We start from the raw sequence: 25,613 nt of genomic DNA on the forward strand, positions 1-25,613 counted from the left end.
AGGAGGTTGAGTGCTGAAATCAATGTGTATGTTGTAATTCTTCCTTGCTTTTTCCTCCCTTAACACTTCTCAGAGCTATTATCATCAGTGGTATTTTAGAACTGAAGAAATATAGTAATACTTGCCTTACAATTTATTGAAAAAAAATCAGCTGAAATATTACACATAAAGTATTTTTAGCACTTGGTAAGAGAGCAATAAATAGCAGCTATTATTTTATTAGTAAGAAAACTTGTATTTTTCTTAGAATAGTAGAACATTTATTCTGTGCTGAACATTTATTATAAGACATAAATTCCTTGCAGGTCATATATTTAGTTAAAACTTGAACTGCTTAGAAAATGCCTTAGCACTCTTGTTAATTAGAGATGGCACAGGGATGGCAAATAGGTCTAACTCTCTGTGCCAAGTCTAATCTGTTGATGATGATTGTCAGACGTGCTGTGCTGTGTGAATTGCTGAGGCAGAGTCTGGGTGTAGCAGACAAGAGTGCCAAGGTTGATTAGTAACATCCTAGGGAGATGGAGTGGCAATGCACACCATAAGTGTCTGCCATGTCTGCATTACGTGGCCTGAAGCATTACTTGGCAATTCATTCGGCATGAACCAGACATTGGTCTCTCAATCAGGAGTTTCACTGAAATCCTGTGGCAATGGACTACCTCTGGGTCCAAGGTGGGGGCTGAGAACCACGCAGGTAAGAAGCAAGCCCAGAGGACACTGATATCCTGTGAAATATGGGAAGCTGATGGAGACCTGTAAGTCTCCATGACACTCTGAAAACGCATTCCTTTCCTTAATGACTTTGGGGATTTCAGCCACAATCACTTAGCCATTTTTCTTAAAATGCCAACCCCAGTAGAAATGTGGGAGACTTTGCACAGAGGGAGAGGCAGAGCCTTTGCAATCATTTTGATTTTGCTCAGCCCTTATTCTGCTAAGGCTTGCTGAAGTTTTACCTCCTGAGTTTGAATGCCCTGCACCTTGGCCTTTCCAGAACCTGGTGGGGAAGGATTGACCGCATCTTGTTCTTGTTCTCCTCTGCTGTCGGTAAGATGCTCAAATCCCAGGGCCCTTCTGTAGAAAGGAGACTACTCATTTTATTATGTGGTCCTGGTCATCTAACTCTCAGCTTTTGTGACACTTATGAAACAAAATCAATCATTAAAGGCACACTGCTAAAGGCTTAAGTGGAACGTTACATACCATTTCTTGAAATATTCTGGTAGTCTCTGTGATTGCAGTGGTTTCTTTTCCGTAATCGAAGGTAAACAGAGTTTTCTTTAATTCTGAAACAAATATACATATGCATAATTAATACCAGGTCAGTCACATGATGAAGTTAAAAAAAAACCAGGATTTTGTTATGATTTTTCAAAATGGGTGGTTCAAATGAACTCAGAAAAAACAAATTTCTGCAGACATGTTTTTCTCTAAACTGTCAACACATTACTGAGCTGTTACAAGAAGCAATCCTATAAAATGGGTTGCATCAATGGAGTAAGATTAAATTCTTCTTTTTGTGAAGACCTCCAGAATCATCCCCTTCTTTTTTTTTTTTTTTTAATTTCAGGCTTTTGTCATGTCCACAAACCTCAATGATTATTTAACTAATAAAAGAAACCAAACAGGGACGCCTGGGTGGCTCAGTGGGTTAAGCCGCTGCCTTCGGCTCAGGTCATGATCCCAGCGTCCTGGGATCGAGTCCCACATCGGGCTCCTTGCTCAGCAGGGAGCCTGCTTCTCCCTCTGCCTCTGCCTGCCACTCTATCTGCTTGTGCTCACTCTCGCGCGCTCTCTCTCTCTGACAAATAAATAAATAAAATCTTTAAAAAAAAAAAAGAAAAGAAAAAAAAAAGAAACCAAACAAACCCAAATATGCAGAATGAACTTTTCAAAGTTGAGTTTCTAGATCATAATAGAGTTCAGTTAATGGGTGGCTAAAAATGTGATTTTGTTTAAACAACTCCATATGCAGAGTCATCCCTTTCTAAACTTTTTACCAGGAGCTGCTATAAATTTCTTGAGCAATTGGTCATCTTTATAAAATGTGTTTTTTAAATAATTTTATTAAGTTTAAAATTTTAATTCCAGTAGAGTTAATAGACAATGTTTATTAGTTTCAGGTGTGTAATACAGTGATTCAACAATTCTACACATTGCTCAGTGATTTTGAACCTGACCTTATACCCTTTCTTCTTTTGATTGCTGTGAAGCTGTGGCAGACACTCTTGCTGATCTTCAGATCCGTCCCTCCCCTTCATCCATTTTAACAGAAGTTTTAGTAGGGAATGATGATGCCACATGACAACTGCTTTACCCAGCTTCTCTCGCAGCCACAAGTGGCCACTTCACTCATTTCTGGACAACGAGGTAAAAGTATCCAATTTCTGGGAATATTTTTTAGGAAACAATTGGCAAGTGACCTTTGCTTCTTCTTTGTCCTCTTTCTCCATTTTGCTGCCCAGAATAGGTAAAAAGCTGTCATCTTGGACAGCGGGGGTGACTTCTACATTGGGAAGGCAGAGGGGTGAGCTGGAAGGACCCTGGATTCTTGAGGACCAGGGGAGTTGACATCCCATACCAGAACTGGACTACACATCTCTGAAATTTTACATGTGAAAGAAATAAACTCAAGTATGATCTTATTTTAACCACCCATATGTGGAGTCTCTTTGCTACTTGTAGCTGAATCTAATACTAATGGACACAGAGTTTAGCGCCAAATTTGTGACCAGTATCAGGTTATAACTGCACACATACTTTAAGTCATTTTCTTGGCTTCTCTTGGTCCCATCTTTGATTTTCTATCTTCTTTTGCCAAGCCTTAAATTTAATTTAAATGTAATTTAATGTTATGTTCTTTATGCTTTTATCGGCTTCTGTAAAATCCTTTTTGAAACAAGACCAGGTATAGACTAATGAATAATAATTAAACTCAGAAGTATTCAATTACTCTGCAAATGTATTGTATCTTCTCTTCATTACAATAACTTCATATCTCATGACCTTACATAAATCACCCTTTACTTGTGTTATATGAGTCTCACTTACTGTATTAGAGTGCCTGCCAGCTGTCTTAGTGCTTCAGAAAGGTAAGCATGTATGAGGTTTGGGCACTTGGCATGCACTGAAAGTAATCTTTTTGAAGTCAGAGAAAACCAATGATAATATTTTTTGATAGAAGAGGATGATGTCTGAGCAATATTTTAAGTATGGGATTTTTGCTTTGTGGTGGAGTTTTGAGGTGAATGATTTACTTTATTTTTAAAAATCAAACCTACCTATGCACATAGTTTTAAAAAGTCAAATTAGTATTACTTGAGTGATGTTTAATGAGCCCTACTATGTTCCAGCCACTCCTGTAGGCACCTGGGTCGTATTGGTAAATGAGGAAGACAAAGACCCCTGCCCCTATACTGTTGACATTCTATCAGGAAAAGAAAAACCACTAAGCATCCTCAATGAAAAAGAAGAAAGGATGCTAGAAGGTGGTAAGTGCTATGAAAAAAAAAGGGGGGGGGAGGCAGCAGAAATAGGGTTAGAGTGGTTGGAACAAGCTTCACTGGAAAGGTGAATGTGAACCAAGACAGTTGAACTCTTTATGTCTATAAGGCTTGTAGAGATAAAGAGCAATCCCATACTACCCTCCCTTCCCCATTTCTCCATTCCCAGAGGGAACTAATTTCAGCCTTAACTGACTGAGTCACTGAGCATTTCCTTTCTTATCTCTAAATAACATACCTTCAAGTCCACTTTGTGGTCTTTGGCATTATTTACTTCCCACCACCAAGAGGAGGATTTAGCTATTCACAATTGATCTATGAATGCTTTCTCTTCCATTCCAAATTCTTTTATTTCCCTGGAGTTAACAGCAGCCTTCTGTTTCTTTGCTTAATTTTCCAAGTATTTGTCATCAATTTATTCTCAAATCTTTTACAGTTGTTTGATACCCTTTAAATATGCTCTATCAGAGAGCTTATTTATTTTTGTCTTGTGGAAATCTCTTGACATGATTGCTCTGGACTTGCTACCCTCTCACCCTTGTGCTCAGTGGATATGCTGGGAGCCTCCATCTTCATCATCCTGGGGATTCTCTTTACCTCTTCCTGACTTAGCAGATCTATTTTCTAGATTGGTTGATTGATTGAGAAAGATTTTTATTTATTTGACAGAGAGAGATCACAAGTAGGCAGAGCAGCAGGCAGAGAGAACTTTGCTGTGCAGAGAGCCCAATGCAGGGCTCAATGCAGAGCCACCCAGGTGCCCCAATTTTTATTTATTTATTTTATTAAAAATTTTTTAATAAAAAAATTTATTTGAGAGAGATCACAAGTAGGCAGAGAGGTAGTCAGAGAGAGAGAGAGAGAGAGAGAGAGGAGGAAGCAGGCTCCCTGCTGAGCAGAGAGCCCAATGTGGGGCTTGACCCCAGGACCCTGGGATCTTGACCTGAGCCAAAGGCAAAGGCTTTAACCCACTGAGCCACCCAGGCGCCTCTTTTATTTTTTTGATGGAGAATGTTTTTAAGTAACTTTTGAAGGATGTGGGAGAAGTAACTTATTTTTTTTTTATCATTTGTATATCCAAAATTTTCTATTTTTTCATTTGCTGAGGTATAAGGTAGGCCCAGAAATACAGCTTACATCATTAATATAAACATAAATATGGTTAATAAGGCTTGTTGGGGAAAAACTTCAAGTAGAGAAGAAACGGTGCTTACTTGGTCCCTGAACTTTCATTACCTTTCATTAGGAAAGGTGTTTCAGATAGGGCATAGCTAGACTAGACACATCTAGGACACCCTACATATTTTTAGGGAAAGAGGGCTTTGGTGTTTATAAGCTGCTATGTAACAATAACAGATTTATGGTATAGGTGATTGTTTTGTTAAATAGGAGGAGTCCCAAACATGATGAATCAGCTTCTGGCTAAGCCATCAATGGGAAGAGGGAAATAAGCCTCCTGGACCATCAGACTTTGTCTCTCCTTGGCTGGTGTGGTAGATTAGAGATGGCCTCATTATCTTTGACACCCTTACCCTTAAATCTTGGCTGTTATGTGACTTTTTGACAAACAGGGTATAGTAGAAGTGATTCTATGTCAGTTATGGCCTGGTTTTTAAGATAGCTGGCAACTATGGTCTACTGAAGCCCTGATCCACCATGTAAGAAGCCTGACTATCCTGCTGGAGATACCATGTAAAAAACCCTACAATGGAAGTAGCCAAAATATCCTTCAAAGGGTGAATGGGTAAATAAACTGTGTTATGTCCATACAGTGGACTCTTATCCAGCAGTAAAAAGAAAAGAGCTATCAGATCATGAAAAGACATGGTAGAACCTTAAATACATATTGCTGAGTGAAAGAAGCCAATATGAAAAGGCTATATTCTGTATGATTCCAGCCACATGACACTCTGGAAAAGGAAAAACCATGGAAACTATAAAAGATTAGTGGTTTCCAAGGATTTGGGGAGAGAGAGGAGGGATTAACAAGTGGAGCGCAGGGTTTTTTTGGGGGAAGGGAGTCAATGAAATTCATCTATATGGAAGTATAATGGTGGACACATGCCATTATGCATTTCTCAAAACCCATGGAAGGTTCTACATAAAGTAGAAACCCTTAGGTAAACTAATGGGCTTTAGTTAAGAATAATATGTAAATATTGGCTCTTCATTTAAAACAAATATACCACACGATGCAAGATGTCAATAATAGGGAAATGGAAGAGATGAGAGAGTGTATAGGAATGCTATATTTTCTGCTCAATTTTTCTGTAAACCTAAAATTGTTCAAAAATTAAAGTCTATTAAAAAAAAAAAAAGGCCCTATCTGGAAAGAAAGAGGGCTCCAGCTAAACCAAGTCTTCTAACTGCCTTTTCCCAGGCACCAGTTATGTGAGTGAAGCCATCTTGGACCCTTTAATCCAGCCACTAGGTGAATACCATTGAGTAGCTATGGTCAATGTCACATGGAGAGTTAGAATTGGGCAGCCAAAATTTTCCTGAATTCCTGATACCCTAAACTGAGAGATATAATTAAAATGGTTATTGTTTAAGCCACTAAAGTCTGGAGTACTTTGTTACACATCAATAGATAACCAGAACAGATGGTTATAGAATTCTAGGTTAAAATCATTTTCCCTTAGAAGTTTGAAGGAATAAGTGCATTAGCTCCTATCCTCCTAGTGTTGTTGTCTGAAGCTTTTCTGTGCCTTGATCCTTTGAAAGCCTATGGTAGCTTTCAGCCTCCTCTGTTCCAAGAGTTCTAAAATGTTGTGATGACAGGCTTGGCATGGCTCTATTTCCATTCACAGTGTAGTCACTAATGGACCTTTTCAACCCGGACTCATGTCTGTCAGTTCTCAGAGATGTTCTTGAATTATTTCATTGATGATTTCTTCCTTGCTTCTTTTGCTTAGAACCCTATTATTTGTATATTGGGTCAGTTGGGTTCTGGTCTTCTGATCTTCCTAGTTTTTCAGCCCCATTTTCCATATTTTTGTCTTTTGCTCTATTTTCTGAAGGACATCCTTAAATTTATCTTTCAATCCCTTTATGGAAGTTAACTGATGTCACTAGCATAACTTCCAAGTGACCTTTTTTGTTCTTTGAATATTTTAGTTTTAGCATAACCTTATTACATGAATGAAACCTCTACATTTTTGAAGAAGTTAATTCTAGTTAATAGGATATCAATTAGAATCTAAGAAAAACATTTTCCTAGAAAATAGAGCAATAGTTTGTTTTCTTGAAGTTGCCTTTTCTCTTTTTGTGTTGTCATTCACATTCAAGGTTTCCCTCAGATGTCTGATGATCCTGGAATGTTTGTTGGCTTGTATTTAAAAGTGGAAACTGGTTGAAAATATAAAAGCTGAATGGAAAATGGATCCCTGGGTGTGGCTTGTTGACTATGGTCCTCACCGTAGTATGGGCTGACTTTCTCAGGGAACCCCTGCTGCCTGTGTCTGGAGCCTTCCTCCCTGGGATGTGCAGATTCCCCTGAGAAGGATCTTCTGGTCTTCAGCTGGCTTGCCAGCACTCTGGGGCTGGTTCTCTGCATTTAGCATGCATGTACTTTAGTGGGCTCCTCTCCTCACTTATGTCTGGTGTCCCTCAGCCCAGAAGCCTCTGATTTTAGCATCTCCAGAGAACAATAAACCTCTAGTCTTATACCAGAGTAAGGGGAGGCAGCTGCCCACCTGTGTAAAGTTGGGCAAGAGTCGAAGTATCTAACTGCTTTTTCAGCAATCTTTCAACTGACGCTTGTTTTTAACCTCACCTCCATTTCTAGAGCTGCCATATGTGGTTGATCGCCAAGTTTTTGGGGGGCTACAGTGTAAACTGGTTTGCTTCTTGACATTCCTTCTTACTGGCTTGGGATGCAGCTTTCTGAGTCAACTAGGTCATTTACCTTCTGGCCTGCTTTCTGGCTTCCAATGTTTTGTAGCGATGACTCCTCCTGTTCTCTTTGTCCTTGTAGACCAAATCATTTACTGTCATTTTAGTGAGGTTTCTCAAGGGAGAGAAGTAAATGCTTTGTTCAATCTGCTATCTTACCCAGAAGCCTGAAATGAATACTTTATACTCTGCATCATTTACGCCGTCTGCCTTGACTATTTTATTATATTTTGAAAAAGCAGATGGGAAATGGACATTAGATCTGAGTTCAATGCTAAAATAATTTCACGGTCAATAAAGAGGGGTTACTTTCCTTTGGGAAAGTAATTGTTACCAATATTTAGCCATAAACATATTTTTGATAATTCTAAAAACGGAATTTATGTACCAAAATACTGTTTGGCTCATGGCCTGCTCATGGAGAGTAAATAGCATGGATATTAATATTATAGATACAGTTAGTTGCATCTTTCTTTATAAGAATACAAAATCTTTGCCAACCAGTGAATAGTTTCATTAACATTTCTGACCAGAAATAGTACACAGAATTTTGAGATCAAGGATTTGGATAGGCACTAGAAAACATTTCACATAATCAAAGATAATGTTTTCTTTCATCCCACCTCGAATACATAATCTGTCTTGTAAATTCTAGGGTTGAGTTTCTCATGGAGTGCTCAAGAATCCAGAGAAGACAGAAAAATCAATACAATATTTTGTGAAGCCTATAGCACAGTATTTTTGAGATGCTAACAAACTGAGAAGAATGCTTGATGGAAAGTCATCTGTATACAAGGTCAGTTGGATTTGAATTCATAGGAGAAACCAAGGATACTGTGGATAGTAAGGTTAACTGTGATGACCTCTCTGGTTTCAAATCCCCACTTCTCGGGCTCCCCAACCCTACTTGGACTCAGGTTTCTCAGTGTGACCTTTCATTTTTCCCTTTTCCCTCTGTTGTATATTAAAACCAAGTCCAGTGGGTTGGTAGAAGAGGTAACAGCGTAGTTTGAGGGATGCAAAGGAGAAGTACTTGAAGTACTTGAAGGTTCTCTACCTTCCACTTTCCCCAGTGCCTGAGATGCTGGTGTCCTCAACCTCCAGGGCGGCCTGGAAGCAGGCCATGTTGAAGTCCCACTTTGACTAGATCTGCTACTGCAGGGCATTTCATGTGAGGACACACTGTCAGCTTTCGATTTCTTTTATTTATTGATTATTTTAAGGATTTTATTTATTTATTTGACAGGCAGAGGTCATAAGTAGGCAGAGAGGCAGGCAGAGAGAGGAAGGGAAGCAGGCTCATCGCTGAGCAGAGAGCCTGATGTGGGGCTCCATCCCAGCACCCTGGGATCATGACCTGAGCCGAAGGCAGAGGCTTTAACCTGCTGAGCCACCCAGGTGCCCCCAGCTTTCGATTTCTAACACCAAAATTCAAAATAGGTAAATGTCACACAGAATGTCTATTGGCTGCTCTCCCCAACGTGGGTTCAGGGAGCAGACAAAAAACACTTTCTCAAGTAACCCACCACCCCCATACCATTTCACTATCAAGAAATGGAGAACAACAAAAAAAAAAGAATAAAACCAAGAATGAACCTCAAGCATGATACAGACAAATGAAAGGGGTTGATTTTAAAACTAAACAAAATCATCACCTCCTATATTGAGTCAAAGTGGAACCTTCTTGGAGAGAGGCATCAGAATGCCTTCCCAATAGGCTTAGCATGTCAGAGGGTTTGGGGATAGATCAAGTGTGATATTGTGCAAGCAACAATAGTGTATCAGGTGCCAGTGAAGTTTCTGGGGGCAATTTCTGACTCTCTGCAGAGCACTGCTAGTTTGGATATAAATTCTGACACCCTAATTAAGTTGCATCATAAAGAATAAGACACACAAAAAAGACCAGGGCGTGGTAGACTAGCAGCAGGGTCTGTGAGAGAAAAGTGGTAACATCTGATGTGAACGGTTAAGGCAGGGGAGTGAAGTAGGATAAAACTGAATAATTTAGAGACTGGAACAGCTTTATGCAAGGACTGTTATTGCTAGAAATTTTAAGAAAAGGGTGGATAGTTTTCTTTCTGATGTGGGTGGAAGTCAGACCAGCATGGGACCAGTGAGACAGATTAAAGAACTTTCAGAATTCCTTTTAGTTCTTTTGATACTAGATCCCTGTGTAACGTCTAATTCACCACATCACGGAACAACCAAGATTTCAGCCTCAGAGAGAACTAAATATGCAGAATTCGACTCGTTGTGTATTCAGAGAGACCGGCAATGGGCTAATTATGCAGGGGTGTGTGCAGGGGTGAGAATGGCTAGAGAGGAGGTCCTAAGAGTTCAGACATGAAAAGATTAGTCAGACAGCATGATAGATTTTGAATTTGGAGCAGCAAATAATACAGGGAAATAGACTTCATGGGCCTTGTGTTCAATAATTCATGAGCCTCTGTACTCAGACAAGGCTTCTTACCTGTTAAGTTAACCTCCCACTAAGATTCTTCCCTCTGTCCTTTTCAGAGCTTGGAGCAGTGATAACTGTTTCCCTCCTGGCATGTTTGGTCTCATATTTGATTCTAGGCCACTACATCAGCATAAACATTAAACTATGATAAAACTAAGAGATAGAAGGTGTGGGCGCTTATAAAGGTAAAAAGATCACTTGTGATGCACAAAAGATTGTTTTAATAATCTGAACAGCCTTTCTCAAAAGATGCTGTGAAACACTACTTTCTTGAGATGTATCTTTCTCATAAAATATACACACATACACACAGGGAAGGAGAGAGAGAGGGAGGGAGGGAGAGAGAGAGAGAGAGAGAGAGAGAGAGATTCTACATAGTTCTGTGGTCAAGTATGTAAATGAATTTAGGAACTGTTCCATATTAAACCTTGGAGATATGCAAAGTGTTTTTGCCTTATCAAAGGCTCTTATTAGTCTTATACTGGATAAATGTATTTCTCCTTATTCAAACCGGCATCTCCAAAACTTAGTTGACCCAGGAATCTTGTGAAAAATGTATGTGACAGCTTGTGGAACTAGGCCTTCCTGAAACAGTGTTTGGAGAATACTGATGAATTATTTCTATCTGTATGTGAGCATGGAGATGGCCTAAAATCTCAGGCTCGGTTGGTTATAGGAATCCTGTTAGAGAAATTTGGAGGTTTTTCCTTTGATCAATTTAGACTGCACAATTTATCATTCTGGACAAAACTTTACAACGAAGCTTGACTCATCTATAATTGGCCAAATTCACTTGTAGCAGATCTCTCTCTCATTTGTTCTATTCCCTCTACCTGGCTACTGAATCGCTATTTTACTTGAAGTTCACTATTTCCAACTTGTTGACTGCGTGGTTATTTTAATATTTTAATGGACTGCCCTAATCTCTTGCAGAATATTTATTCTGGAACACACTTAGAAGTCCGAGGGCTTACAGTATGCTGATTTATTTTTATGTGATCACATCATGCAGCTGGAGATTCGATTCATGCTGTTTCTATTCCTCCTCCCTCATCCCTAGTGTTTTTTTCAGAAATGTTAATTCCTGCAAATCTGATTTGATTTAGGCAATCTGAGAAAATGCAAGGGAAGGAGCCTCGTAGATTGGAAAGCAATCTACAAATGTAAAGTGATATCGTTATGAATGTATTCAGTAATTCTTTTATTGAGCACCTCCTATGATGTCCCGTAATGTGGGGGGGGGGTGCTGGGGCTACAGAACAAAGTCAAGCCTGATTCTTGTACTCAAGAAGCTCAGGGTCTGGTGTCAGGTAGGTGGAGGGGAAAAACAATAAAGAAACAGTTATGACCAGTGAGATGACATTGGTATTGAAGAAGCACAATGGGGAGTATGGGAGAGAATCATCTAGTTAGATGGGAGTTGGCATGAGGAGGCTGTCTAAAGGAACCAACTCCTGAGCGGTGAGTGTCAGAGCGTGAACAAGGGCTAAGTAGATAAGACAAAGGTGAATGTAAATGCTCCTGAAAAGATGCTCAAACTCACGAGTGACCAGGAGGCTACATATGAGGACAACAATAAAATATTATTAGACTGGAAAACATTAAGAAACTGGGCGATACTCAGTATTGGCCAGGATGTGGGGAAACAAGTATTCTCATCTACTGCTTGTAGGAATGTAAAATGGGATAGCCTTTTTGGAGGGATGAAAAGTTAAGAATGTATACATTCAGATTTAGCCACTTTTCCCTAAAGAAATCATCACGTGTGTTCATAAAGAGAACTGCTGAATGTTCATTATGGCATTACTGGGCGTAATGAGGATTTGGAATCGACTGTCTGTCGGTAGGAGAACAAAACAACCTTGCTATGAAATACTGTGTAGAATTACACAAGAATAGAAAGCGCTTAAAGAAGTATTGTTAAAGCAAAGCATTAATTTACAGTATGTTATGCACAGTATAATGTTATTTATGGAAAAATCCCAATGAAATATTTATTTTTTTATATACTGATATGCACATGTGATCACACAGAAGGGATCTGAACAAAATCACACTAAATTGATAACAGGGTTTTCTCTTGGGAAAGGGGATGAAATTGGGGGAAAGCTTTGGCTTTTTACTTTATATACCTCGGTATTTTTTTTAAAGATGAAAACGTATTCATGATTTGAGTAGTTAAATTAAAAAGTGAAAATTTAGAAAGGAGTAGAGTCAAGGGAGAAGTTGTTGCAAGTGGAGAGACTTGCCAGGGTGTGGCAGGAAGAGTCCTTGGCTAGGAGCCATAGTGTCCATAGACGGTCCTTCCTAATCAAGGGATAGTGCCTCTCTCCCGTGCATTGCACCCCTTCTTGCCTTCTCCAGGACCTGGTTCCTTCCCTCATCCACCTTTCTCTCCTTGTTGGATCGTCCTCTCACTAAAAGCATGCTATAGGATTTCTCATCTAAAAATGTCTCCTTAACCTTTTATTCCCCATGAGCTATCACCCCCTTTCTCTGTTCCCTTTAATAGTGAAACCTGTTAAATGAGTTGTTGATGTTTACTTCCTTCATCGCCTCCTGGAAACTACTCTCAGCAGTCAGGCTCCCATCTCTGTCCACTGAGACGTTTCTGGCCAGTCTCTCCTGATCACCACCCTGTATACCCAGGGCTCCTTCTTCATTCCCGTCCTCCTCTGCCTCTGGCAGTATGTGGCTGAAGGGCACCTGTCCTTTGTAAACACTTCTTTGGTCTGTAGGATGCTGAACCCTTCTAGTTTTCTCTCTGCTTCGAGAACTATTCCTTTATCCTCTCTTCTCAAACTTCTGCATATTGGCATTCCCCAGCCTCTGTCCACATCTCTCTTTCACACTCACTCCCTGGCACAGAAGTTCTCAATTTGTTGCTTTCAGAACCGTTTTATACTCTTAAAATTACTGAGGAACCTAGAGAGCTTTTATGTAAGTTACAGCTGTCAGTATTCATATTTTAGAAATTAAAGCTTAGAAATCTGAAAGAATATTTAATTATTGTTTCATTTAAAATAATAATAAACCCATTACATGTTAACTTGAATTTTGTTCTGAAAAATATATATTTTCCAACCCCTCCTCCAATTAGTGAGAAAAATAGCATCATTTTACAATTCTGTGAATCTCTTTAGTGTCTGACTTTAATAGAAGACAGCTCAGTTCTCATCTCTGGTTCTGCATTAAATCTGTTGTGATATGTTGTTTTGATGGAATTATATGGAGAAAATCTCATCTTAAACATACATGTGGTTGGAAAAGAGAGTAACATTTTCATATTTTTTTTTACATAAGTATGGATAGCCTTCTTTGATTCTATACCAAAACTTGAGATGTGGTATTTTCTTATAAAGATTGATTAGTTGCAATGTAGAATCTGAAATGACATCAATGAACTTTTTTGCACATTACATTAAAATGCATTTGTCTGTCTTGTATTTTGAATGGACCTTTTACCCATGCATTTAAAAAAAAAAAGATTTATTTATTTGACAGAAAGAGAGAGAAAGCACAAGCAGGGGGAGTGGCAGGTAGAGGGAGAGGGAGAAGCAGGCTCCCCACAGAGCAGGGGGAGCCTCATGTAGAATTTGATCCCAGGACCCTGGGATCATGACCTGAACCAAAGGCAATGGCCTAACAAATGAGCCATCCAGGGGGCCCTACCCATGCATGGTTTTATATATCATATACTGGCCATTTAGAAAATTTTGGCTCACTGAGTTATGTGGATATTCTAAATGCTGATACATTTTATGATACAATATTGAAAAATCATACTTGTCGGTACCACTACATATCTAGTAGAAAGGTTTTAAGTATTAGGAAGCTGTCAAGTTCCTAACAGAAAAGCCAAGTTTTCAAAAATTCAAAATTTTCTCTGAAAGCTCAAATTTTAATGATTAACAATCAATACTGTCAATTGTTTTCCTTGAAGCTCCCTCATTTCAGATGCCACATATCCAATCTGAATAACTATAACTTATTTTCTGGTTCTTTTCAATAAAGCTGGTGTTCCATGAAAAACCGACTGGAGTGGAACATAGCTCTCAACTCCCTTACACTAGTGTTTTTCCTTAAGACAATCGTATTTTGTTACACGGCAAAAGTGCTTTATGTGTATCTCCCATTTCGTCAGATGAAAATGTTAAAAAATCATATGTATACGTTAATAAAGTTAATGATTTTTCTGCTTTTAAGTGAACTTTTCAGGGGAAGATGTCCCCCTCTTTTTCAAAACCAGGACCATGTAGAGGTGAAGACCACAGTGACTACTAATATAGTTCGGTGCCACCACTTTGATTAGTGCTTGGATGTCAGCACCTTCACCCCCTGCTGCTCTTGCATGTCAGTACAAAGGGCTGCAGGGTGCGAAAGACAAATGCTGTTTTAATTCTGTTGTGAAAATGGCTTTTACCTAGTGGATCCTCTGAAAATGGTCCAGAGACCTACCTCCAGTCAGTCCATGGACCACACTCAAAAAAAAATCACTGATGTAGACTATATACTCCACTCCAATCAGCCCCAGCTAACTTCAAATGACCAATTCTCTGGCTAATTATTTGTTTTGCAAAGTATAATTATAAGACGGCTAATCATTGGCACTTACATCACATGTAATTTTTGAATAATGGATTTAATAAGGTTATTAAACCCATTAGTGTTTAGTACTTACATGTCTTTTTTTAAAACATGAAATTAGGTTAGCAAATCTTAGCTGCAAATCCCTTCTCTCCAATTTTCTGTTTTTAACACCCCAAGTGACTTGGTTTGGAATTATACACTGCTTTTCAAAATTGTTCTCTCATATAATGTCTGCTGCGTTGGAGAGAATAGATAACCTTTAACACTCAGATTCTAGGACACCTCTCATCAAAGACGTGTGTTTAAATGTCCTTGAATAGCATTACTGTGCCACTTTTCACAATAGCTTTGTCTATTTCTTTCTAAGCATGTGCTATGTTTCTGGCCCCAAATAGCAAGTCTAAGCCAGAGGCAGAGGGAGCAACATTTACTCTAGAAAATTCCAAGTAGTTTGCATTCACTTATGTTGACCCACTGCTCTCATTCGTATTCCTCCTGCTTGATATGATAACTTTGGTAATTGCTCTTGGTTCTTCAGCTTTCTTGATTTTCTATGGCTAGCTTCATCTTCTTTTTTAAAGCTCTGATGGGTACCCTGTTTTTCCTCCCAGTCTCCTCTGCCCTCCAGCTTTGAAGGACTTCTCTATCATTTAGCCCTGGCCTGCAGAACTCTACTGACTGGACCACCCCTGGCTCCACGTTCAGAAGGGGATTTGGACAACCATAAATGCTCAGGTTATATGCAGTTGGGTTCAAGTGGTTATTCTGTTAAGGGTTTGGTGTTATCTGTTTCCCTTGCCGAGGTTTGCCTGGAGGAAAAAGTACCCATAAAGGACAATTATGGAGGGCCGCTTTAATTAACAGCTGGTCCAGCACCCAGTATCACGCAGCGCAGGGCTTACTATGCAGGGTTTCACACTTTATGGCAAAGCAATGCTGGCCCTAGAGAAACATGGTTCCTAGAATGTTTCAGGCTCCGACCCATTAAATTAGCCAGGTCTTGTCTGAAGGCACAGCTAGTTAAGGTATGGAGAAAACATATTTGGTGGGGCGAAGCAAGAGCATCATTCCCCACCAGCTTCCTCCAGTGCTTCTAAACCAAGCAGCATCATGAGGTCAGTTGTGGACTTTAATAACACATTGCCCTATAGCCACTAAACTTGAACACTGGGGAGAACTTCAGAGATGGCTAGGTACAACTCAACTCAAACATATAAATGAGGTCCAGGGATGCTATCTATTCCACTGAGGGCCATACAGAACCAGAACCCTTGTATGTGTAAACATGATCTTCCTCCTACTCTTCCACATGACTCACAGGGCTCTGGAATTTCAGATATTGCTTTTAAACTAGAAGTCCTTCCTTCCTGAATTTTGGTATTATTCCCCATATTTCCATATTTGTTACTGGGCCTTGGATTCTCTCCCTTAAATAGGATTTTTCTCTTCCACTAATTGCTTTTGAAGGTGATCTGAGCATGAAGTACTATTTTTAATCTTTAGAAAAAAATACCTTTTTCTTCTCACTCACAGTTATAGTTCTCCTTCCCAGTGTTAGTTACCGTTGGGCTCCCAGCTTCCACGCTACCAACCTCACAAGGTGGGTTTTTGTTTTATGTTTTTGCCTTTGAATCACTCAACTGCTTTCTGAATCCCATTGGGAAGACAAAATAAAACACATGGTTTTACAGGAAATCGCTTTTTGAATTTTCTGGAGCCTGAGAGTTAAGAGAACAGATTTTTGTTAATGTTGACTCAACTGAAAGATGTAAGGTTTTTTTTGTTTTTGTTTTTTGTTTTTGTTTTTGAGAGAGAGAGAGAGAGAACATGCGCTAGCTGTGGTGGCAGGGAGGGAGAGAGAGAGAACCTTAAGCAGGTTCCACACTCCCTCAATGCAGAGCCCGAGCAGGGCTTCCTCTCATGACTTTGAGATCATGACCCGAGCCAAAAACCAAGAGTCAGATGCTTAACCAACTGAGCCACCCAGGTACCCCAGAATGTAAAGATTTGTAAAAGTAAGGGCTTGTGTTTGTCTTTTAATGCATGCGTGTAATTTCAATTAGTTACATTTATCTTATAAAAAAGATATTAAATTTTGACGGTTGAATGGTATATTGGAAAAAGGAAAGCAACCATTTTCTCTCCCAAACTGCATTCTTTTGCTTTCAAAGGTACAATTACAAAGAACATTGTTAATACACAAAGCATGAGGCTGATCCCAGATAACAGGAAGCACTTTCTCAGATCCAGTTGAACCAAGAAATCAGTACATTCTATCCTGTGTTGATAAGCATTTGGACTCAAAAGGACATTTGCTCAAAATGCCTGTGGAAGCTGTCTACATGGCTCACAAATGCTGCCTCTGGGTCAACATTCTTTTCATTCTCCAGATTCCACTGGAAGAGGATCTTTATCATACTCTAATCTTTAATATTTTTTACACACTTTACAAATCTTCATTCTTTTAAGAAGGAGACTGGCTCAGCATAGATTATCTGCAGGTATAATTTGCATGAGATTACAGAGCTAGTTTAACAGGACCTACTGCTGGGGTGGGGGGACACATCCGGAATGGTGACACACAGCGGGTGTCATGCTCTGTGTCTGCCTAATGGGGGAATCCACGGCAACTCACATTCCAGAGAAGTTCCTTTTCTATCTAAAGGAACTGAATATATTTTTTCCCATTCCAGCTTGTGGCAGAGGACACAGGCAGAGCACACAGAAACAGGTAGCAAAAAGAAACAACTAGATAGCCTGGGGCCCCAGAAACACAGAGGGAGGAAAGCTCCGGCAGGGTAGGGGACCTGACAGCCCACCAGTGGGGGTGCGCACCTCCTTAGAAACAACAGATAAGGACAGCACTCAGAGTCACACTGAGGGATCTGTACAGGCAGACTGAGTTTTTGTAAATGGCAACACAGAGTCTCACACTGTGCAAAGTCAGCACAGACTAGCTCAGGATGCCCCCGTGTTCACATAACACGCACCTAGACAGTCGCTTCCTTTGTGAGATGAAGTCAGAATGTCTCTGCACAGCCCTTAGAAGGATTAAAACCTATGCTTGTCTGAAGACTGGCAACTTTCCTCTCCCTTTCTCCCCACTGCCTTTCTCCTAAGGAAGATCTGGCTGCCTGCTGGGCTCTGATGGGATGACAGGGGACCCCCCCCCCCTCAAAATCCCCACCCCCAAGAGAAAAACCCTAAAACAACTGAACAGTGTGCTCAGGAGCAGGAGCTATTTTGGGGTAGAGTTTGTGGGAAAATTCAATGCAGGAGATGTGGGGCACCTGTTTGCGAGTGTGCTTTTTAAGTGGAAAGAAATAAGCAAACAAGTTTTCACTTCGGCTGGGCCTGCTGAGTGAAGTCTTTCATTCTTTGCATGAGTCCAGGGAAGATTTAAGGTACTTGGCAATTAATTTTAAACATCAGACTGGTATTTCTTCAATGGCAACTCTGTGAGGCTTTAGGCCAAAAAGTGGCTGAATTTTACAGGGTTCAACTTAAAGTTAAGCTTCCATTAAAATTATAATAAATGATGTCCACTTCTCTCTCATAATGAATTCCTTTTGTTATTGTCATAAAAGCCTTAATACAGAGAAACTTCTAGGTAGTATTATACACGGCTGGATGGTGGAGGCCCACTTAAATATTTTCTCAGTTCTAATGTTGGCAGTGGGAGATCAGTAAGAGTCTTTCCATCTCTAGATGTAGTCCAGGTGACAAAGACAACAGAAGGTGCAGCTAAGTAGAGAAGGACCAAGTCTAGGGAATAGGGGGCCCCAGACTGCTGCCAGCATGGGTGCCCTAGCAAGGTGCTCCCTGAACGACCTCTGAGGCAATGCATGCCACATCTCCCTGGGGAAGGGCTCCTTTAGCTTTTAGTCATTTCTCCAGCCCGTAGCCATGCCCTCAGACAAAGTGACAAAGTGACTCCAGATAGCCACATTCCCATGGCTGAAATGAAAGAGCACACAAAGATTGGGAGCTGGGGGCTAGGAAGATCCACACCAAATCATTCTCTGAGACAACATGACGTCTGGTTCCACAACGAGAGATTGCAACACTTCTTATTAACATGGGACCCTGGTCAAGTTTTTTAACCTGTCTACTTAACCCTTAGATTCCTCAGCTGTGAAAGAAATTAATGCCATCTCCCTTGTAAGAGATGAAATGAGAAAAACCTCTGTGTAACACTCAGGACAGTGATTGGTATATAGTGAATGCCTCACAAAGGTTACTTCTTACTCTCCTATCACTCTTACTATTATTACATTAACTTAATTTTTCACATGATTAAACTTGAAAAACTACACTTAAACTTGAAAATGCCTCTCCTCTGCTTTCCCTACATTCACAGATGATTCCTACATAATTATGAGTAATTATGGTTACCTTTCCTAGTTTCTTCTCTACCTTTTTCATTACCCCAATCTCGTAAATCCTTCAGGGTTTGGGCCCCCTTGCCTAACATCCCCCAAAGAAGTGGCCGTTGATAAATTCTATGCATTATTTCTTCAATGAATCTGTAGCTCTGTGTTGAGAGTTGTCTTTTGGCACATCTCTCTTCTACTATCATCATTTGTACATTGCCTTATCTGCCCTACTCGGTTGTAATTGGCTGTAGAGATCGGTCAAGCCCTATTTACCTTTGAAATATCTGTAGCTTCTGCCTGATGAGGTGGTATTTAATGAGTACTTAGATGAATGAGAGAAGATAGTAAGATAATAATCAACTAAATTATTCATGATACACAATGTCCTCTATTAAATTACAAAACAGGGTGCTAACCTATGAATGGCCGTTCCCACGTTCTGAGTCAGCACCCAATTGCACACAGCAAATTGGGACTGTGTGTCACTCAGATTTGCCATACATTGTCTCCACCTTCAAATCCAAAGCATTAAAGCCAGGGTGATTCCAGGACCTTGTGACTTGCCTGTTAATTTTAGCCGTTACCTTTATAAATATTAATTTCTGATAGTGAATAATCATAAACATCCTTGTCCCCTGAGTGAGAAAAATTCAGTGATGTGTTTATGTATTTTCCATTAGAGGTCAACTCTTGTGCCCCTGCAGCAGGAATACTCCCTCCTTGCCCGCAGTGATAAAATACAATTTGCAGCAAGCTGGTGCAGCCACTCTGGAAATCAGCATGGAGGTTCCTCACAAAGCTGAAAATAGAGCTACCCTATGACCCAGCAATGGTACAACTGGGTATTTACTCCAAAGATACAAATGTGATCCAAAGGGGCACATGCACCCAAATGTTTATAGCAGCAATGTCCACAACAGCCAAACTATGGAAAGAACCCAGATGTCCTTCAGCAGATGAATGGACTGTGGTATATATATGATGTGGTATATATATGCAGCCATCAAAGAATGAAATATTGCCAGTGATGTGGATGGAACTAGAGGCTATTATGCTAAGCGAAATAAGTCAATGAGAGAAAGACAATTTTCATATGATCTCAATGATATGAGGAATTTGAGAAACAAAACAAAGGATCATTGGGGAAGGGAGGGAAAAATGAAACAAGATGAAACCAGAGAGGGAGGCAAATCATGAGAGACTCTTAATCTCAGGAAATAAACTGAGGTTTGCTGGAATGGAGGGGGTGGGAGGGATAGGGTGGCTGGGTGATGGACACTGGGGAGGTATGTGCTATGGTGAGCACTGTGAATTGTGTAAGACTGATGAATCACAGACCTGTACCCCTGAAACAAATAATACATTATATGTCAATAAAAAATATGATTTGCATTATATCCCACTGCATAGTGCACTCTATGTCAGTGGTGGGTTTCTAGTATATACTCATGTTCTAGAAGAAATTCCTAATGATTCCCATTTCAACATCTTGGGAACAAGCCCCATTTCTTGTTCTTTCCTTACATAGATACATTGAAAGGCTTAAAGGTAGTCAAACATACATACCCACTAATGGAGTCCAGAAACCCAGTAACACCAGAGAGTTGGGGCCAGTCGAGCTCATTGGTAAGAGCTACTGGTAAATTGATGAAGGATTTCTAAAGAAAAAATAAAGTGGTGATTATAAAAACGGTCATTTGTTTTTTTATAGACAGTAAGATTATTGATTGCCTAGGCATTGTCCTCTATCTCTCTTACTCTCTTTTTCTTAATCTCTTTAAGAGACTTTGACATATATGAAGCATATGCCTCTCTACCACGAGAAGCTTCACAAAGATCAGCATCACTCATGAACTGGCTTCCATTCAGCTTCTGTGAAAGATGTGAAATGCACGGCAGTTTCGGCTCATCCCTCATGAAAGATGCTTCAGTAGATGAGTAAACTTTCCACTCTTTTAAATGTGCTGAATTTTCTTCATATTTTAGTTGAGATATTCAGGAGATCAACTGTCCAAAGAGTAATAATACCCAAGCCTCCAGCAAAAATGTCTTCCCTGAGTTCAAAGCTATGCCCTCAGTCAATAAGATAGGGTCTCCTGACCTCCTTGGGAGCCTCAGGCACCTGGGAGAATCTAATTTTGGCTCCTTTGCTCCCAAAGATGCACATATACTCAATGTGGTCTACAATTTCAAGGAGTTCACAGACCCCCTGCCTCTCTAGCACAAACTCCAGTTCAAGAACTCCTGACACAGAATGTTGACAAAACCAGGATTCATTTGAACCATGTTTCTATGGTTTGTGCAAAATCAACAGCCAAAAAATGATGTCAGCTATGTCCCCTTATGTTTCCTTTGATAAAGGCCTTCTGGGATCAACCTCTATTTTGGTCTAATTTCTAGAAGAAGCTTATCTAGACTGATGTGTTTAGAACAGGGTTGCCAAATTTAGCAGGTAAAAATAGAGGACGCCCAGTTAAACTTGAGTTTCAATACACAAACTGTGGTGTAGACATACAACGGAATACTACTGAGCCTTTAAGAAGAAGGAGATTCTGACCGAGGCTACAATGTGGGTGAAACTTAAGAGCGTTATGCTAAGTGAAATAAGCCAGTTTCACAAAAAAGATAAATACTGTATGATTGCATGTATATAAGGTGTTTAGAGCTGTCAAACTCATAGAAACAGAAAGTAGAAAGGTGGTTGTGAGGGGCTGGGAGCGGATGTGGGGGAGGTGGATGAGGGCCCTATCCTTATACCTGTCCCAAGTGTGATTTCCAGCACAGGAGAGGCTGGAAGTGGCAGAGAGGTGACTCAGAAGGATGGCTTCTTGGGACTGACAATGTTAATTCACAACAACAATGGTGTATTATCATTAATAATTATAATAATTAGGTATTAATTATATAACAATACTAATGTATCAGTTACAATGTGTCTCCGTCAAAGGAGTAGAGACAAGCTCATGGAAAGAAAGGCTCCTGATGAGTCTTGAAGCACCATGCAGTTCCAGTGACTGGCACTTTGTCACCCATCTCCCCCTCCTTAGCAGGAGGCACCCACCACTTTCTGCTCAACACTCCACCATTATTGTGAGTCAGATTCTCTCTTTTGGTTTTTCTTTCTGTTGCCAGCATAAATCATATGTTTTTTCTCTCTCTTTTTTTTAATCTTATTTTTTCGCTAGGTCTTTCTGCTTACAAAGTGTGTTTGCTGTAGGATCTGAGAATATTCAATTCTTCCAGAGAAGACAAGGAAAACAAGCAGAATGGATGAAACTCGTCAGATGTTTTAAGAGGAGGTAGCGAATAAGCGAGTGGCTTGTGAGATGAAGACAGAATTCATGCGCTGTGCTAAGTAAGCTAGCAGCCTGTAGAAGACACTGGAAGTTAAAAGAAGGACACAACACTCCTGGCAACCATTCTCTGTCCTTTTTCTCAGTCATCTGCATAACGACCACCCCAGATTTGGGGAACCGGCAGGCAGCGAACTAGGCTTCTCATTCTGGGCAGCTGGCTCCACCTTTCCTAGGCAGTGAGACAGGAGCCCTGCTGGCACAGGGAGGAGAGTCTGATGCTCTCTGCAGCCTGGAGCCAGAACGGAGGGGACGGCAGTTCGGAACTGCGCCAGCAAAGTAGGAAAAGACTTTACTTTAGAAATCCAGGAGCTCTGACTTCTGTGGCTGGCTCTCCCAGTATGGTAAAACGCCACAATTTGGACATGATACATTGGTAGTGGTTTCCATATCCCATCCAGCCCCATTCTCAGGCAGGGGTGGCTGATGAAGTGTTTTATCTTCCCAGCTGGGGAAGAGCAAATGGGGAGGGAGGGGTAGGACAGGTGAGGAAATGGCCGGCAACCTCATCTTGGGAAGTGGGGTCTCTCAATTCAGTTAATTGATCAGTTGCTGGATCAATCTGAGGATATGGATCTCAAACACGTGGGAGACTCTGGGACTTCTTGCTGCTCTCAAAGAAGCCCCAACCAGTCCTGGAAACATCCCCTCCAAGATTTAAGCCAGAGCAGATGGCAGCTGATGTTGAATCACGGTGGGGACCAGGATGGGTCTGCATCCGGCACCTGGAGCCCTGGAAGGCCCAGGAAGGTCAGCTGCATAGGTTTCTCCCTGTCACTTGATTAGCTCTGACATAACACACATCTGTGTTTTCCTGGTTAAGTGTTTTAGGCTTCACTTATGGTGTTATGGTGAAGTTCTACTATTTCTAGCTGTGCAAAATCAGGGAAGATGAACTTTACTATTGTGTCAGTTTTGATATCTCCGATGGCTATCGAATATTACTCTCTGTACTTCAACAGGAATGTCGGGAGGATCTACGGACAGCGAGGAGAGCAGGTTGACAAGTAGAAGCCCTACACTCTGTAAAGGATCATGCTTAGATGGTCACCTAGTGTCCCTTGCCAAGTGGATTGTCCCAGGTTTAAGAGAAGTGAAGTTTATTGCTATTAATAGAACAGATTTGAGCAGACAAATGGAAGCCTCGACATACTTTTTCTTCCTTAGTAAATCTGGTAGATAAAAATGAGAAGTAATGGCCATTAATAGCAAAGGTTTTATAGACCCTAGAAAAAGAGAATGTTTAAGTCATATCACATTAAACACTAAAAGCCTTATTCACGCAACATTATACCCAAGACATTTCAGGCATTTAAGGCAGGAAAGATGCAAATTAAGATCTCCCTCATCAACTCCTGCTTTTTCCTCTTGAGCATTTATGTTCTCAGAAAACTCGTCTTAAATGTACCTTAAATGTACATATGTGGAAAGACTTAATATTTACCAAGAAAAATTTCCCCAATTTGTAAAGAGCATCAGATGCTCAGTGAGCACTAAGTCAACTACAGCACTGCCTCAGATGTTATTCTGATTTTATCAGTGACATAAAATGTTTTTATGTCATAATTGGCATGTATATACTATATTCATGTAATATTTTAACATTATTCTGTGTGTGTATATGCACTGAGTAAGCACATTGGTTCTCATTTTTAATGCATATTCAGAAAACATAATACTTTGGATTTGGGTATATCTTAAGCCCTAACCTCAATGAGCAACTTATATTTGGGTTTCTTAAAACCATCTTCAGTGAGAGGAAGAGAGTAATGGTATCAATCACACATTCATCTGGTCTTGCCAATCTTCCAATGATAAAGGGACTATATTCTTGATGCCTTTATTTCACTGTTTCCACTCAAGCCCTCCCTATCCAGCAATGCTATGTGTTCCCTTTTCCAATACTGCTAACTGGGTTAGATCTAAATTGTTTGTTTTCAAATAACAGAAAGTCACTTGGCAAATCTGCAGCTAATATTCCGTTGGAAAAATAAATGAAAAACATCATCCTCAGTTAAATTAGTATTTTGAAATTTATCTCCAAGGAACTAAACTGTCAAAGCAGACAGGTTTTGTTGTTTTACTCAAAGAAAAAGATAGCTCTTAGGTTGGTCATTTGATAATGGTGCAAGAATCTCAAGGCCTGAGAATCAGAGGCTGCTCTCTCTTTAGCTTTGGGAAGGCGAGTCTACCAGCTGGTCTGCCACTACTTCATCTGTCCTGCAGGTGGCGTAGATGAGGCTACCCTTCCGCTTTCTGCCTTCCAATCGCAAAGGCCCGCTCTATGACTTCCCCATTCAGCTTGCATCTCAATCTCATCACCCCCGCCTCTCCTCCTCCTATTGCTGCCGCTACCTTAAAGTCCTTCCTTATAGGAATACCAACTCATGAAACTTGAAGGGCCCTCCCTGACCTTCACACAAACTCTCCTGCTCTGGTCCCATTCCTCTAGACTTTGACATGTGAACAGATCCTGTAAGTGAACGTATATCCATTCATGATGTTTGCATGTGCTATGTTTCCCAGATAACTTCTGCGTTTCAGGCCAGAGTAGGGAAAGGAACGAGTAATGAATTTTCCTTATGTGCCAGGCACTGAGACACGGAAACTTACACACCCTGTTTAACTTCATCAAACATCTCTGTGAGACAGGGACTCACTTTTTCCTTCCTTCCACTCTCCCTCCTACAAACATTTTTTGAGAAACTACCTGTATCAGACGCTGGACACTACCTCTCAAAAAAGGTATTTTCTGCGGAGGAACTGGGCAGCATGGGACCCAGGAAAACTATGGCAGACAGAATTCAGAAGGAGTTTGGGTGTCTTGCTAAGGTCACAGAGCTGGTAGTAGGGGGTGGGGATTTGAACCCAGGTTCCGGTGGGGCTAGGAAGAGAGAGGCTTGGAGCATGCTGGAGTTCTAATGGTCCTTGCTTGTCCCCTAAACTGCCAAATCTCAGAATCACACATGTGACTAAGCTGGGTCTGCCAGTTGTTGAAAATGAGGCTTCCTGGGTGTCTACTGAGTGGATGGTCTCGTGGATACTGCTTTGGCTGAAAAGTTCGAAAGCTACAGATAACCCAGGAGTGGCCGCCATCTTTCCTCTCTGTTTCTCTTACATGGAAGCCCTACATAACTTATGAGGAGTACAGCACGAGTATTTTGGGGATGCATATAGAAATGATCTGTGACCCTAAGCCGACACCTACATACACACCCCACTCATATTCCCAGGGCCTGTTCTGTCCTCGCATCTGGGGAGAGGCAGTCAGGGCGCACAACACACACTGCTGACCCGAAGGTTTATCTTCCTGTGTGGCCTGGCAGATGAAGCTCTGGGAGAGCAGGGAAAGTGCATTTCATCTGGTTTCTGCCTCTGCAATCTCTTACAGAGATTGGTCAGGCAGCATCATTCACATAAGCTAATGCTTTGA

At 40.6% G+C, this 25,613-nt stretch overlaps 1 protein-coding gene across 1 annotated transcript in view; it reads right to left on the minus strand.

The window, feature by feature from the left end:
* Positions 1–25,613, minus strand: part of LOC111147266 (acyloxyacyl hydrolase) — a 162,060-nt gene that overhangs the window by 48,062 nt on the left and 88,385 nt on the right. Inside the window, exons 12-13 of the mRNA XM_022503203.1 lie at positions 20,394–20,485; positions 1,207–1,289 (exon numbers count right to left, since the gene is read on the minus strand). Of these exons, the coding sequence (XP_022358911.1) occupies positions 1,207–1,289; positions 20,394–20,485 (175 nt within the window). The remainder of the gene's footprint in view (positions 1–1,206; positions 1,290–20,393; positions 20,486–25,613) is intronic.

The sequence above is a fragment of the Enhydra lutris genome, unplaced genomic scaffold, assembly GCF_002288905.1.
Source record: "Enhydra lutris kenyoni isolate GAN:26980312 unplaced genomic scaffold, ASM228890v2 scaffoldscaffold16, whole genome shotgun sequence".
In the NCBI taxonomy this organism is placed as follows: Eukaryota; Metazoa; Chordata; class Mammalia; order Carnivora; family Mustelidae; genus Enhydra; species Enhydra lutris.